The sequence below is a fragment of the Toxoplasma gondii genome, chromosome VIIb (assembly GCF_000006565.2).
Source record: "Toxoplasma gondii ME49 chromosome VIIb, whole genome shotgun sequence".
NCBI lineage: Eukaryota > Apicomplexa > Conoidasida > Eucoccidiorida > Sarcocystidae > Toxoplasma > Toxoplasma gondii.
The window spans coordinates 3561225-3577072 of record NC_031475.1 but is presented as its reverse complement, the minus strand read 5'-3'; the positions used below and the strand labels follow the sequence as shown (position 1 = coordinate 3577072).

Here is a 15848-nt window from a genome sequence, read left to right as displayed (position 1 = left end):
AAATTATCTACGAACGATTCCACGAGAGAGCCTGCTTTTTCCACACGCAACCGCCCAGTTGTTTGACTTTCTTCCTGGTAAGAAATGCGCTGATTGCCTTAAGGATGCCGCGCTGCCGGCAAAGGAGTGAAAGCGAGATTCTCAACAGCTCTCGGTGTATGCGACAAGCAAAGACAAAGCCAGCAGCACAAAGCGGCTCTTTTGACGTAGCGGTGCCTCGTACATTTTTCTGCAGCTAAACTGGGCTATCGTGCAAAAAGAGTTGAGACAGGCTACAAATGAAAACAGGAGTTCGACCGCGAAATCCACCAGCGTACGCAGAAACCTTTCTCGGTGGACCGCGAGAAACATGTTCAGCAGAAAACGGTGCGCTCTGCGAATTCAGAAAGGTAAAGAGCTGTGCGAGTGGAAAGAGTTTCAGCGGAATCCTGACCCCCCTTCCGCCCGCCACTCCTGGCGCCAGTTTGCCCACATGCGAAGATTCTGCTTCTTTCCAGAGGGAAGCTGAAAAACCACCGCAACCTCAAAGCGGCACAACAGAGGTACGAAAAGGCGGATTGCTCCTTCTCCGACGACGACGTCCGCGCAGAGACGCAGCAGTCGAGAGGAACTCGAAACTGCGCCTCCAAACACTGTATTACCTCCCCAAAAACGAAGTTCGAGGCAGTACAAGAATGCCCTTTCGCCGACTAAGAAACGCAAACACATAGATCAGAAACAAACAAATATATATATATATATATATGTATACATATATATATATATATATGTACGTATTTAGGTGTATGTGCATGTGTATATGTGTGAATTTTTATATGTGTACAGGGCAAAGAAATGTAGGAACGCTGAAATCTTTTTTGGGGAGAGACTGCAGAAAACAGACGGAGGAATCACACACCTTGAGGAAAGAAATATTTCCAGTGGGTTTGTTAGGCAAACAGCTGTTCTCTTGTTACTGAAAAAAAAAGTAAAAGGAGACCGGAGAACGGTGACGCGTACAAACGCCACAGTTTTTTCTTGTTACGCTGCATGCGTCAGCTCTCAGCAGCTGTTTGAGGCTTTTTTCTTCGTAGTTTTCGCTTCGTCTTGGCAACGCCAATTTTCTCTTTTTCTCTGATGTTTCGCCACTTTTTCTCACCCTCATCGCCCTGCCGCTTTTTTTCCGATCTCCGAGTTTTTCTAGAGGCGCCGTGTCTCCTTCCTCGCGGTGTTCTTTGCTTCTCTTCTCACTCTTTTTTCTTCACATAGTTCCGCGTTCGACTCTTTTTCCTACAAAGTCAAAGAAAATGGCAACTCCCGTCTATTCTCTTCCTCTCTCTGCTCTCCGTCACTCCTTCCTACTGCGTTCCCTAACTCCCCTCCGTTGCTCTCTCTCTTCTACTCTGTCTCCTCTCTCTCTTCTCTCTTCGCTTTCTCCGTCGTCTCTCTCTCCATCTTCTCGCTCTCCATCTTCTCGCTCTCTTTTTTCTCGCTCCTCTTCTTCTCTTTCTTCTCTCGCTTCTCTCTCTTCTCTCTCTTCTCCTCTCTCTTGCGTTTCTTCGGCAGGTCGGACGTTCTCCTCTCTGTCGCTTCAAGACGGCATCTGCGGGAGTGACGAGAAGTCGGTCATTCGCGCGTCTGAGCGTTTGAAGCGTCTAATGTACAGAGCTAAACAGGTGAGTTCTAACGCTAAAGTCGAGTTCTATCCGAGAGCGACAGGGTCTCCACGGAGGAGAAAAAGAGAAAAAGAATCAAAGAAACCCTAGTGGAAGGTACTCCGAGTTTATCTCCAGTCGCAAAGGTCGAGAGCCATCTTCCTGCACACACACAGAAGGCCAAGGACACAGTCGTACTGTTCTCCTGCTCTTTTTCGGGCATTTGAGGTATCCTAACTTCAAGAGGCCTGAGCCTGGAAAGGCTGACGTCGTAGTTTTTCCCTCCCAAAAGATTTTCTGCCTCTCAGAGGGTGGAGGAGGCCGTGCTCTCGCGAGAGAGATTTACCTATCTCGATGAATTCGCTTCTCGATTCCTCTCTGCCTCTTTTCTCGCGGCCGCTTCACTTTCGATCTCCCAGGTTTATAATCTCTTGCTCCGCGTCCTGCCTCTCTCTCCATTTGTCTCGCGCTGCGTCTTCTTGCCCTTTCGCCAACTCTCTCTCTTTCTCGCGCGAGTCGCTCTTGTGCTTCCTTGCTCGCAGAGAGGCTGGGTCGAACTTGATCTCTTGCTCGGAGCGTACTGCGACGAGAATGTCCCCTCCATGTCGACAGAGGTATGTTTCTGCTGCCTCACAAAGACAACGAAGAAGCATGTCAAGTGTCTGCACCCTCGCAGATCTTCGACGATGCTTCCAGGTCACCGCGCTTGTTACGCCTGGTCCCAATGCTGCACAGTGGGAGAAGTTAAGGAATCTTCCTTTCTTTTGAAAGTCTCACTGCCCACCTGGAGACGATTGAACTGCACTACGCGCTGCGCATTATGAAGTGGAGTTCCTCAGTCTATATATACTTTCCTCCTCAGTCTATATATACTTTCCTCCTCAGTCTATATATACTTTCCTCCTGCGAACTGTGTACCAGCTGACCTGAAATTGCGGTGACTCTTGTTTCTGTACATCGAGTCGCCCGTGTCAAGTTCGCTGTCTCCATGAGCTCCCAGCATACTTCGAATCTGACCACCGGTCTACATTGGTTCAAATGTAAACTCCTTTCTTTCGCATTAATCCTACAGTTATTCATCATAACGGCACTTTCACTTACACTTGAATTTCTGAAGACGAAGTCTTTAGTGCAAAGTGCAGTGTTTCTAAATACTTCCAAAATAAACAATTATATATATATATATATATATGTGAAGGTGCATGAGTGCGAGTGTACGTCTAATTCATTCTCTCTTTTCGTATCTGAGGGTATCTCGACGCGGTGCTGGCTGTACGTCGCGCATCTGAATTCATCTTTTGATTCTGGATTCTGAGCTGCAGTCACCTTGTTCTCCAACGGACTGCATGCCTCGCTCCCGCGGTTACCTTTCTTACTCTCTCTCTCTCTCTCGAGCTGCGTGGACGAGACCTGTTCTTTTTTGTGGCGTGTATGCGACAGAGACGTTGCAAAGAATGCCTAAAGAAATCAAAGGGTCCAGCTGGATATGACCTTGCGTACACCCCTCCGCTGGAACTCCTGTCTATGTTAAAAAAAATTCAAAAAAAATGTCAATAGATGTTTCTTCCGGGTTCGCATCTCTCCGACGCGCTGTGTCTCGTCAGGAGGTCGCGGGGCGTTTCTCTTCGTTCGTCTCTGAGGCTCCTTTATCGCTCCTTGGTCTCGTTTGCCGGGCGTCGCTGTGGGTTTCCATCTTTGCAGGAAGTGGAGGAGCTGGAGAAGATTTTGGCGGCAGAGAACGTCGTTCTGTTCGACTGCCTGGTCGGGAAGGACTGGAAGCGCGCGCCGGCGCCTCCCGAGTTCGGCCATCTTTCGCAGTGGAGGAAACTCAGTGCATTCGTAGAGGCTCGGCTCCCGCCTCCACACTCAGCAGGTCCTCAAACTGAAACAAGGGGAGACCTTTCGGCAGACTAGCAGCGCGCACCACGAAGAAGAACGAGCAAGAAGAGAACGCGAAGACGCAGTGAGGCAAGAGAGGCGAGGGCAGAATGAAGTGGAGGAACGAGGGAGACTACGAGCGGTCAGTCCGTATTGAAAAGCAGACGCGGACTAAAAAAAAACTGCGCTTGGGTGGCAAGAATCCAGGAACTCGAGTTCTTCTCGGACGTTCATATCCCTTGCATGCGTCGCCTCGCTCTCATCTGTCCTGGCACCCTGCAAATGCCAGCGATAACCAGTTCTGTATCCAGCGACGCAATCTGCAACATATATATATATATATAAGAATTTGAGTTCGGTGTAGACATGCATTTTGACATGAACATGGATAAGCACCCAGATGTACACATCTGTTTCTGTAGGTATATGCTGATACTTGAGTAGATCTGCATGCACTTACATTCGAGGTGAGTGGATGCGCGTAAACATGGATGAACGAGCATATGCAAGAAGGAAGCTCTGGGCATATAAAGAGATGCAGGTCTTTTTTTTGCGTTCCTGTCTAAAGCAGTCCTGCAGTGCGTTTCCTGCGATTGAGAGAAGTGGAAGCACTTGGCCTTCTCGATGTTTCCTCGACTCAGAAGTCCATCCCGTCAGTTCTTGCTCTGTGTTGGCAACGCATGCACCCGAGGAACTTGAAGCGTCTTTTTCGTCCTTCTCTTCTCCCCAGTTTGAGACCTTCGAAAAGGCATCTGCATGCGCGCGTCGCGACCTGCCTTCTCCGAATCGAACGCGACCGAAAGCGGGAGACGCGCGGCGCAGTTGTGTATCTATTTTTCGTAGTTCTGTATATCCTTTTTACCGTAATCGTTCTGTTTCGGATAGGCGGTACACCGCGGGAGCAGAGGAGATACTGTCAGGGGAAGGATTTCAAGCAGCTGTGCTCGATTGCTGCAGACGCATGCGTTTTTCGAAAGGACGCGCCTGGAGATCCGTTTACTAGACAAGAACGCGAAAGTGAAGAATGATTTCAGGCTTCCTCCACGCTTCTTTAGCCGCTCTAAAGTGACGAATATAAAAGATTTCTCTGGGTTTTCACCTAGACACCACAGAAGCAAGTTTGAAAGAAAACATGCGACTCCACTTTCTTCCTAGGTACAGACTGTCAAGCATACACGCAGAAAGAGATGCAAAAGCCGTTCTGCGGCCAGGAGACTTCAGCAATGACTCCTGAATGTCGATCTCTACATGCAGAGAAAGCGAACGAGAGACAGAGCTGGTACGCCCAGCTTCCTGTCGTTGTGAGGAGGTAGAAAGGCGCATGAGTCTGTCAGGATGCTTCTCTACAGATTTCCGCTTCAGGGTGTATGGAGGCGACGAGAGCAAAAGGCAGAGAAGAAGAAAACAACAACTCGCCGCCCTTGTGTCCTCAATAAAATGCTTGAAACTGTGTGCTATTCAGAATCGCGCATATATATATATATATGTATATACATACATACATCTGTGCCGCAATTGCATGTGCACCCCACATACACAAGTACACAGACAGAAGCATTCACATACATATACTCAGACATATATGAATATGCCTCAATATGGATTCGCCCCTCTAAACACGCATACATAATATATACATATATACATATATATATACATATATATATATATTTTTAAGGTATGTATGTCTTATACATTGGTGTATAGGTGTGTCAGTGTGAGCCACCCTCCCCCGTACAGTGTGGATATGATGAGGTTTTGCTTTCCCTTGGAGGACGCGACAGTGTCTCTTTGCCATATGCAGCTTGATAAACCGCATGCAGTGCCCCCTCTGCTCATCTCTTACGTCTTTCTCCTTTCAACTGTCGCTGAAATAAGAATTCTTAGAACAACCTGAAAAAGTTCTGCGACCCAGGCAGATCGGCGCGCCTCTTTCATCTATGTAAGGGAGGCTGTGTATAGGCGAAGTCACCGACCTGAGAAGAAGCAGGGCGGCATCGCGGGAGGCAGCGCGAAAAGAGATTGTTTTAATTAAGAATTATGAAAAAAAGCATTCTGTGCTTCTACGGGAGGGAATTTTAGATGCGTCTTTTAGTTTTAATTGATTGGAGTCAGGAAACATTCTGTGCAGTAAAGGGGCGATCCTCTCTTCTTTCTTGTTGCCGTGGCGGGGTGTCTCTTTTTGTCTTCTATCGACGTCGCAGCGGGTGTCTCCTGGCTCGCTGCGGCTTCTCCGCCTCTCGCTGTCGAAGCCTCTTGTCCAGGACGAGAAAATTTCTGGTTTTCTTTCTCCAGAAAAGTCGATTTTTTTCGTATTTCCGCGCTTGCAGATCCTCAGATTGCGAAGGAAAAAGACGAGACGAGGTCGAGGAGAAGTTTCTCGTCATACCTCGTCTCCAGACTGCTTGTCCTCGTCCCTGTCGCCCTCTGGGCTGGCTTTCTTCTCTTTCTCTGATGATCTGTTGTTTTGTATCGTGTCATCTGTGTCGCTCGTTCGCCTCCGTTCCCTCCTTTCTTGCCGAGTACTCGTCTCCCTGTTCTCTCCCGACCTTCTGCTCTTCCTCGTTTCGTTGCCTCTCTCACCTGTTGTCTTCCCTTTCTCCTCTCCCCTTTGTTCTCTCTATCTTGTTCTCTCTCTCTTCTTCTCTCTTCCTTGTTCTCGCTTCCTTGTTATCTCTCCCCTCCTTTTTCTCTCTCTTGTTCTCTCCGTCTCCGGTTCGCTGTCCGTGTGAATGTAATGGAGAGGATTCAGCGCCGTCTGGCGCAAACGTCTTCCCCTTCGCACTCGCGATTTTTGTGGGGGCCTCTGCAGCTGTTGTCTGTACACTCCGACCTCGATGTATTTCTTCTTCTCCTTCCAGTTCTCTCCCTTGCAGTTTGTCTCCTCTCCATTCTGCTGCATGCACAGGCCTCACATGCGCGCCGCTTCCTTCTTGAACTTCTAAACAGGAAAGGAAGTGATGTCGGCGCCGTCGCATCCTCCTGCGTAGAGCGGAACGAAGAGAAGCCAGACGAGGAAGCAAAGAAGAGAGGAAAAGAGACACACAGCGCACAGAAACAGGGAGACGAAGCTCATGGGGAGAACAAGGAAGAAAGCCCCACAGAAAAGAAGAGAAACAACCGACTGAAGGTCGCTCTCGTTGTTGCTCACCCAGATGATGAGGTCATGTTTTTTACTCCAACTCTCGCGCTGCTGAGAGACTTTTCTGAGCATGTCCAAGTCCACCTTTTGTGTCTCTCAACAGGTTCGTATCTCTTTCAGATCAAGACCCTCTTCTCTTTCTTCATAGAGTGTCTCATGCTTGGCCGGTTCTCCGACTCGACGGTACTCCTCGTTTCCTCCGCAAGTGTCTGTTCCCTCGTCATTTTCCATTTATTCGTCATCCTCCATCCTTTTTCTTCACCCCCTTCTCTATTCACCATCAACTGTCTCTTTCCTCACCCTCGCCACTTTGTCTTCTCTCTTTTCAACTTCATTTTCTCCGCTCCTTTTCTGCCTTTCTCTTCTCCCCTTCTGTGTCTTCTCGCTCGCCCAACTCTCCTTCTCGTCCAGTGTCTTCTCCCTTGTGTCTGTCTCCTTCACTGGAAACGACCGTCTCGGGAGATTTGTCTTCCGCGGCGCCCTGGTCCACGCTTCTGTCGGACCTTTGCACTGCATCGCTGCCCTGTCTGCATGTCCAACCTCTTCATTCAGGAAATGCAGCCGGACTCGGACGCGTCCGGTCGCGGGAGTTTCTGAACGCTGCCAGGCTCTTCGGCGTCGAGAACGGAAACGCTCTCGTCCTAGACGACGAAGCTCTGCAGGACGGGTGGGGTCTCTGGTCGCCAGAGCGCGTTGCAGACGTCGTCGAAGAATTCATAGAAAAGAACGAAATCTCTACAGTAAGAAAAGGGAGAAAAAACAAATCATCACGCTGCAAACAGTCGCGTGCAGCGCGCATGTCGAATGCTCTTACAGATGTCTCCCCCTAAATGGAAATTCAGGCATCTATCTATGTAGATAATATACACATATATATACATATTTATTTATAGGGATATTTATATATATGGAGAGATTTGGATTTCCGGGCACTGACGCCTTTTGTATGTGTGTGAAGGTGGAGGTCCAGAGGCAACAGACACATGCGATGGGTGATCACAGGGTTTCTTTCTTTGCGACTTTTTTAGATCTTCACTTTCGATGAACGCGGAGTGTCGAGACACCCGAACCACATCAGCGTTTTCAGGGGCGTCAGGTAGGTCTTTCTTCTTGCGTTTGGCTTCTTTCTGTCTCCTCTTGCTTGTGGCTCTGCGTCGCTGTTTGTTAATTTTAACAGTGCATTCGAAAACTGTTTCCGTTTCTCCGCCTTCTCTCTGCTTGCTTTCATACTGCCCAGCTTACCTCAAGTCGCCCGTACACATTCCGTCGGTCTCTGTCGCCTCTGTCTTCTTGCCGTTTCTTTCCTCGAGTTCGTCTCGTCTTTTGTCCAGACGTGTGTGTCTTCTCCACCAGTTCCTGTGTTCTCTGTCTCCTCAGTTTCAGCTCGTCCTTCGAGGCGCGGGAGCCTGTGTGCCTGCGTGAGTGTGTAGAAAGCTGGTTTGTCTCGGCTCTGAGTTTCGCGCTCCTTTCCCAATCTGCAGAGCTGTCTGTCGCTTCGTCGTCCGTGTGTCGTCTCGCTGTCGATCCTTGACGCGGCGTCTTTCTCTGCTCCACAGACTGACAGCTTCGAGTCTTCATCTCGATGATCTGCTGATTCAGGACGCGCCTTTCCCCTGTCTCGCAGGACCTCGCGGTGCTTTCGTCGAGCTTCTCAGTGCGCGACTGCGCCTGCCTGTGGCGTTCCTCGACTGTGTTCGCTGTCGCAAGTTGCGGTAGACGGTGAAAAGGCATGCATCGGGGAAGTCTGTGTGCTGGAAAGCGGGGCAATACCTTTCTCTTTCTCGTTGGCTGTCCTTCGTATCCCTCCCGTATCCGCCGCTTTTTCTCTGGGCTTCTGCATATGCGCGGACTCGACTTTTTTTCAGGCTTCTGCACGAGAGACAAAGAGCGAGAGGAAACGCAAGGCCTGGCGGCTCCGAGCGCCAGAGGGCCGAAGGGAAGGACGAGCGCGGCGGGGTGACGAAACGCGGGAGACACAGCCGAGAACGTGGAGAAACGCGGATGAGTCAAACGGATGTGTATCTGCTGCAGTCACACGGCCTTTTCAGGAAGTACATGGGCGTCCTTGACGTCATCTTGTCAACGGTAGCGTGTCGGAAGAAACCGAACAGGTACGGTCGCTCTCTCAAGGCCAGATGTCGAACTGTTGGAAATCGCTGGAGTCCCAGAAGAGCAAGTAGACACTCACTTGGCGCAGTCGATGAAACAATCTCGCCTCTGAACGCAACTTCTTCCACCTGCGCCAGATCTCCCCCTTCTCCTGGCAGTCGGGGCCTGCAGGAGGAAATGTCTGTGGATGTAACCTCGGAAACGCGTTTCTACAAATATCAACAAGCTCTTTGTCAGACGCTGTCTACAAACTCAGTGACAGGGGACTCCAGTGCGCATACACACATTTATCTACACTTGGCCGTGTATATGTAGATATATATATATATATATAAGTATGTATATGTGCATATATATATATGTATATATATATATATATATGTATCGGCAGAGATAGAACTTCTCAGGTGTCTAGTAAAGGGAAAACGTCATGGACATGTGGACAGAGAGTGATTGAGCTTGTAGGCATTTGGATACGGATGCTTCTGTCGAGCTTACGTTTGTCATTTGCATTCGTTTGTGTTTCAGAATTGCTTCGGTGAAACTCACTCCGTTTCTGTCGATCAGGTGAGTGCGGGAGGAACGCTGGGCAGCACGGATGCGGGGTCCTCAGAGACCGAAAAAGAGAGATAAGAGAAGACTTCGAAACGAACAGAAGAGTTCGTCGAATACAAGGTGCCAGGGAACAAAAATCAGCAATGTTTGTATCGCCTGCAGTCTCCAAAGAAAGAGGGGAAGTCTGTGATGCCAGTGTTTTGGGGGGTTTCTGTCTTTTTCAGGGGAATGAGTGCACACTGGTCTCAGTTCGTCTGGTTCCGCTGGATGTTTGTATTCTTCTCCAGGTGAGCGCACGGCCAAAAAATGTAAATACTCACAGCTTCAGTTTTCAGCGCCACCCGTGATGCTTCTTCCACACCAAATATATTTATATATTTATATATATATATATATGTGAATGTTGATTTTCAGTAAGGAATTGTGAATTATGGGGTCTTGTTGATAGGGCTTGACGCCGCACGAGACGGACTGCGTTCTTCTCCCGCATATATTGCTGTCACGTAGCGGAGAAGTTTCCAGAGAATCGGAGGATGTTGAATAGATGAACTGCATAAACACAGTCGGTGAAAGCTCATTTTGTATTATTTCCATGGTGGTTTTGTAATTTGTCTGCTTTGTCTGTCACCTGCAGCTACACGTACACCAATGTCTTCGATAGGATTACTGTTTAAGGTGGGGGTGGATTGTAAGGCCTCTGCCAGATGCCCAGAAGAGGGGTGTCGTACGTTTCATGTGCGTCCGGTTTCGCACACAAGTCGGGCACAAACGGTTTTTTTTCTCGCGTGCACGAGAGACAATTCAAAGGTGTTCGGTCGGATAAGACCGCATATCTAATTCTCTGAACTTGCTGCCGAATACCATTGCTCCAACTGCCTGGAAGCCAACCCGATATGGATACAGAGACCATCCGGTTCTGATAGAAGCTCTTCTTTTCGTTCACCGGTCACTCTCCTTTTAGAGATTGGAATCGTACCTCCGGTTTCACTGGGCAAGAGAAAATCAGTGAATAGGTGCCAGTGTGATCAGTACCAATGTACTGAGAGTGAGCATCTCTGAGACAGGATAGTAGTCGGTTGGTCCGCAGACAAATTCTAAGAAGGTCGTTGGAAAAAGACGCGTGTTTCTCTGGCAAACTTCATGTTCGGCTGCGGTCAGAATTGCCGGTCTCACATTTGGGTTCACAATCGATTAGTGGAGGCAAGTTCCCTGCCTTGTCGTCGCTAAAAACCAATTGCAGGTCATTTGTATCGCATGGGCTTCCTCCAAGCGACATGTGTTCTCGCTGGCAATTCATACGATTTGACGAACAAACAGCGAGGTTCAGATGATTCGGTTCGGGAGTCTATGTTCCTTGCGGCTACGCCGTCACGAACGTTCTGTTTCAACAGAGCAAATGTTTGCCTTCTCCATTAAAGGGAGGGGCTGCAGCGGAAGTTTTCCTGCAGAACATTGCCTGTGCCCCGCCAAAAAACCGAACTGCTTTTCAAAATGAATCATGCAATTGCTCGCTGAAATGTATACCTGCAGTACATCTCTGACACATGCAGCAACAACAGCGATGTAGACAAACCGGACACGAAACTGCACGCGATTTGTCTCAGAGAGAGCGGTGAAGCGAAAACCTCCTTTTGCAGAGAGAGACTTCCATGCCTGATTTTCGTGTGATTCTCATGTGAAAGGCAGAAGCGTGTTGGACAGGTCGGCACGGTGTCCTGCATCTCTTGCTGCAGTGTCACCTGCACCTCTTGGCAGGTTGCAAAGGTGGCAGATGCAAGACGACTAATTCTTTTCTATTTGGAAAAGTGCCTTTGAAAGATTCGTTCGAGGCCACAATATTGCTGGAGAGTTCACTACTCCGTGATACGTCATATAGGCATGAGTGTTAGGTTGAAATGTCCGAAAGGCGAAATTCTACGGCAGACAGTGGCGCGTCTTTCAACACATGTGAGGGAGATTTGAATTCACATAAAGAAAATTGTGTTGAGGCGTAGACGACTTGAATAGAAGCGATGAAGGAAAAGCTGAAAAAAAGGGTCGTTGTAGCGCTTGGGTCGATCATTCAGCCTCAAGAGCCCCTGTGTCGACCAGAATATGTGGTAGGCGAAAACGAGGGTGGCTGGCCGTTACGGCCGAAATCGTGAAACTGCTTCATTTGGACGCACAAGAAGGACCGGGTCCAGCCAGCATAGTTAATTCATTCACATATGTACAACAATAGAGCAGAAGAACCACCGTTTCCGGTTTACCGAATCGTGTGTTGTGTGTCTGTCGATCTATCAAATCCGTGGTTGTCAGCGAGAGCAGCTCGCCATCCTGAATTTAAGTTTCGTGAGAATTCCGTCTTAACTGACTTCTAAGCGGTTGTCTGTCATCCATTTGGTCTTCGTAGGTGATTTTTGTGCCGGGCAAGAGGAACACAACGCGTTGAAATATACCACGGTCTTGGGGGTCACAAAAAAGGTTGGGTCCTTTCCCGATCATGCATTTCCTTCGGTGACTTAAAGCACACACATTGGAAGGTCATTTGAGTCACTTTCAGCGCATCGTACAGACAGCAGAGCAAAGGCCATTTTGGTTCAACGAAACGTAGGAATCGAGGTTACGCCAAACACAGACAGTCCGTGCTTCGCCTAAACGATCATGTTTTCCGTATATGCTTTGTTCAAAAACGCATGTATTGCTCAAGCTTTTTGGTTACACGCTTGCTTCGTGTCAGACGTGGTTTTAGTTTCCGAGACTTCAATGTAATCACTGCACTGTAATTCTCGGGAAAGTGTCTAAATACGGGATGCCTGGACCTGTACTGTGGGAAGAGACTGCCAGTGGCACAACAGCGCAGCTGAAGCATGGAGAGAGACAGTCAGAGAGCCGTTTGCTTCGTTTGCTTGATATCTCCGTCGAGTGTCTCTCGTCGTAAACGTGGAGTTTCAGAGGCCTATATATCAATGGACCAACAAAAAAACGTTCGTTCTCGATTGTTGTTGTACAACCTGTACACCATCAGAAACACCCTTGCCCCCTTCTACCACAGTGTTCCCGGTCGTTTCCAAGTTAGAGTGTTGTGCTGTCCCTTTGTGCGCCTCATTCCTGTTTCTCCATCTCCTGGAAAAAGGATTCTCCTTCTCGTCGTTTGACTTCCCCTCCCCTACGGTGTCGTTTTTTCAGCGTTGGCTGTCGTGGAGCAGGAGCAAGGTCGAAAGGCATTTGCAATACCATCGAAGCTGCGGCTGTAACTCGCTCTGGTTTGCTTGGTGTGCTCCGGAGCCTTTGTTTTTCAGTGTCATGTCTGTCCTGCGTGCACAGCTTGTAACTTACCGAGTTGCGGGAGGGACATGTGCTTCTTTTGTGTCCTCAGGCATTCGTTTTAGTGGTTTTGAAACCTGGAAAGAAGGAGTAACACGTTCATTCGATCCAGAGTATAGGGTCCGTGATATTCCGATCCAATGATTACACAGACACCCGCCAGAGGCGGCAATCGTTCAATGTGTGCTATTTCTGGAGGGCCGCGAGTGCTGCGGGTCAATCAGGTCGACGCACTTCGTGTGGATCAGGAACTCGTTCTTCTGCTGCAGGAGGAAGCAAACGGGATCCTCCGGCACCTGTTTCCCCTGTCGCCGGTCAGACGGCAACGGGAACTCTTCCTTGCTTTTCAGCTCTTCTTTTTTTGCGCGTACACACTACGAAACCGCCCGTCTCCTGGTGACCTACTCCAGAATGTCAAATACCGATCACAATCCCAGACGGACGAGGCCGGGCAGCCGGGGTCACACGCTCTCAGTGCTGCGGCGGCGAGAGACCGAGCGTTTCTTCTTGCACCGGCAAGACGAGAGCGGTCGCTCACGGAAGGGCTGAAAGATTTTCAGGTGCGGCAGTTCTTGTCCAAGAGGAAAAAGCTACTCATTCTGCTCTTCTCCATACTCCTGCCGTACGGTTTCGAGGTGCTGCAGAGTGCCGTTACAGAGCGGTACCTGGCGCTCTTGTCTGTGTTGCAACAGCGAGCCCGCCGCGCCGAAGCTCTTCGGCGCTTCCGCCCCGCCCAGGAACGGCGAAATGCAAGCCTGTCCCCGACAGGCAATCACGCGTCTGCGACGGGAGAAGAGAGAACTGCGGGAGCAGGTGCCGTAGTCTCACATCTTGCCCTTACGCGGGAGGAGCGATTGGTCGTTGTACTTTACCGGGCTTCTCAACTGGTGCACACGCTTCTGGTCGCACTGCAAGTGGTGCAGGCGATCTCCTTCCTTGTGCACGGGACGCACCGCAGTCTAACAGACTGGCTGCTGGGACTGGAAATGGAATTCATTGCTCCTTCTCTGCCCCGAAGCATATCCCTCGAACTGCTGCAACACCAACTGTACTGGCACGCCTTGACTCAGTTGCTGCTCCTCGTTGTGCCGAATCTTCCTCAGCACCGCTTGCTTCTTCGACGGCTGTTGCGCCTCGGAACACGATCCGGAGGCAGACTCGCTGCTCTGCGCCACCGTCTGGCCGTCTGGCTACGAACAAAGGAGGCAGAGCTTCGTAGACGAGAAACGGACGCTTCCGATCTGCAGTCGCAGCAATCTGCAGAGCAGGCAGAGCACTCGCAGTCCAATACTGGACATCGGCGGTCACAGGACGAGCCGAAATCTCGACCAAGCAAAGCGGGCAAGACATGTGCTTCCAAGAAGCGTCCCTCACCACGGCCCAAAACATGCACACCAACCGTCAGCCTGTCTCAGCATCAAGTGGGGAGATCGACGGCTAGTTCCAACGCACATACTTTTGCCAGCCAACCTACTCGAGGTTCCGCCGACGCGATGGTTTTTCTAAGAACCATTGGTGTCTCGTGCCGCATTTTGGGGTACCGCTCTCTTCGAGCTGCTTGTGGCGGTCTAGCGCGTTTGACATACGGTGGCGCCGACTTTCCGTCATTGAGGGAAGGTGAAACTCGTCGAATCTATTTGACAAAGGCAGAACTTGCGAAGCGGGACCCCAGGTCAGGGCCGGTAACATGCGATGTCGCACTCCCGTATCAGGCCTGTGCTGAAGAAACGGACAGCGAGTCTGACTTCACGGAAACAGAAAACGCCTCGTGCGTTTTCTGCGGAAAAGAAGACATTCTCTTGCCCTTCAGAGGAGACGCGTGCAGACATCACTTCTGTTACTGGTGCGTGGCATCCCATCCAAGTTTTCGACTTGTACCCAACGACCGTCGCACTCGAGGAGAGTGTACTAAGAATAACGCGGCACAGAACCGTGTGCCGGACGCGAAAGAAGCCGACAGTGCCATCGAGCTAGAGGCAGCTGATGAAGAAGAATTACTAGAATGCCCTGCATGCGGAGCTGAGATCCAAAGTATCGCATGGGCGCAGTAAGTTCCTGCAGCAGGAACTTGACAAAGGCCCATGCCGATCTAGCCCATCGGCGAAGACTGCAGGAAAAGCATTTCTACTCTCACCGCCCGCAGTTTCCACCGTGAAAGATTATTCCACATAGACGCAATGCTGGAGACAAACACCTTGTGACAGAAGAGAGGATGCTTTTTTCGACTGATACTTGCCGAAATTTGTAAAAATCGGCACCAAGGATGGAACCTTCCATGAAGCGGATATGAAGCGTGAGTCAGTCGCACCTTCCGCGCGATTTGATGGCAATCAAACTCAGAGTGCCGACGGCTTAATTTTACACTTCACAGACCAGTGGAAGTGCTTTTTCTGATTTCCAAAGTATAAGCAGTCACTTTGTTAAGTTTTCAGTGTCCCCGACTTGCTCCTCGCACCGCTGAAGGTTCCGTCACGAGCAACAGAAGGGAGAAAACCGTTGCATCACGATGGGATCGCACTTTTCCTTTGATTTTCTTTGGATTCCGGTCCATCTCTCTGATACAGCAGACCTTCCACACACAGCATCCTCTCTCTGCTTTACAGCTGCGTGTCCCGCTGCTAAGGGGAGACTGTCTCATCGTGTGGTTGAAAAGCCAGCAAAGTTTCGAGTTGGTAGTGCCCGTTGATTTTCTGTCTACTTTCTGGAATTGTCTCACGCTCCGACCCTGGGTTCGTGCTGCCTTATCGTAGCAAGAGGATGAGAATTCCGCCTTTTGCGACAGAGATTCTGGTTTCGCAGAAACACCTTCGTCTGAAAGAGCATTACCCACTGCCTCCGCAGACATCGATTGGCTCTTCAGCCTACGTAGCTGACATTTATATTCGTGTTTGTTTCGCAGCGGTAGTCGTTGACAGTGCTAGTTCAATATCAGTAAACCGTCGCACTTCCGTTTTGCTGGAACTGTCCGGTCACCCTAGGTACAGCGTGCACGACTTGAAACAAAATGCCCCTTCTCACTGGTGATACGAGTGATCATTGACCCAAATATTTCACCTAGAACATACCGATGCGGAATAACCTTAATGCACTTCATTGAAGTTCAACACTTTTTGCTGGCTTCAGCAGTCTAGCAGGGACATGGTGCACAGCGATCCTAAAGAACGTGGTTGTGTCTCATACCCGGAGTCACAGTCAATACTCTAGGTACTATAATGACTGTTCAT

The 15848-nt window shown here is 49.7% G+C and overlaps 4 protein-coding genes across 4 annotated transcripts; all 4 read left to right on the top strand.

Moving 5' to 3' along the window:
• Positions 1-1286: 1286 nt before the first annotated feature.
• On the top strand, positions 1287-3548 carry TGME49_258100 (TPR repeat region protein; the record flags this gene model as incomplete). The annotated part of the gene is made up of 3 exons (XM_002364993.2): positions 1287-1655; positions 2177-2248; positions 3336-3548. 3 exons carry the CDS (start codon positions 1287-1289, stop codon positions 3546-3548), a joined length of 654 nt encoding a protein of 217 aa, XP_002365034.2.
• A 74-nt stretch (positions 3549-3622) lies between these two features.
• TGME49_258105 (hypothetical protein) lies at positions 3623-4540 on the top strand (the record flags this gene model as incomplete). The annotated part of the gene is made up of 2 exons (XM_018781165.1): positions 3623-3654; positions 4081-4540. 2 exons carry the CDS (start codon positions 3623-3625, stop codon positions 4538-4540), a joined length of 492 nt encoding a protein of 163 aa, XP_018637000.1.
• A 1709-nt stretch (positions 4541-6249) lies between these two features.
• On the top strand, positions 6250-9992 carry TGME49_258110 (N-acetylglucosaminylphosphatidylinositol deacetylase; the record flags this gene model as incomplete). The annotated part of the gene is made up of 7 exons (XM_018781166.1): positions 6250-6757; positions 7207-7394; positions 7683-7750; positions 8520-8765; positions 9292-9330; positions 9543-9605; positions 9953-9992. 7 exons carry the CDS (start codon positions 6250-6252, stop codon positions 9990-9992), a joined length of 1152 nt encoding a protein of 383 aa, XP_018637001.1.
• Positions 9993-12803: 2811 nt separating this feature from the next.
• On the top strand, positions 12804-14675 carry TGME49_258120 (Pex2 / Pex12 amino terminal region protein; the record flags this gene model as incomplete). Its single annotated transcript, XM_002364995.1, has 1 exon — positions 12804-14675. The coding sequence occupies one exon, from the start codon at positions 12804-12806 to the stop codon at positions 14673-14675; it is 1872 nt and encodes a 623-aa protein (XP_002365036.1).
• Between the last annotated feature and the right edge of the window lie 1173 nt (positions 14676-15848).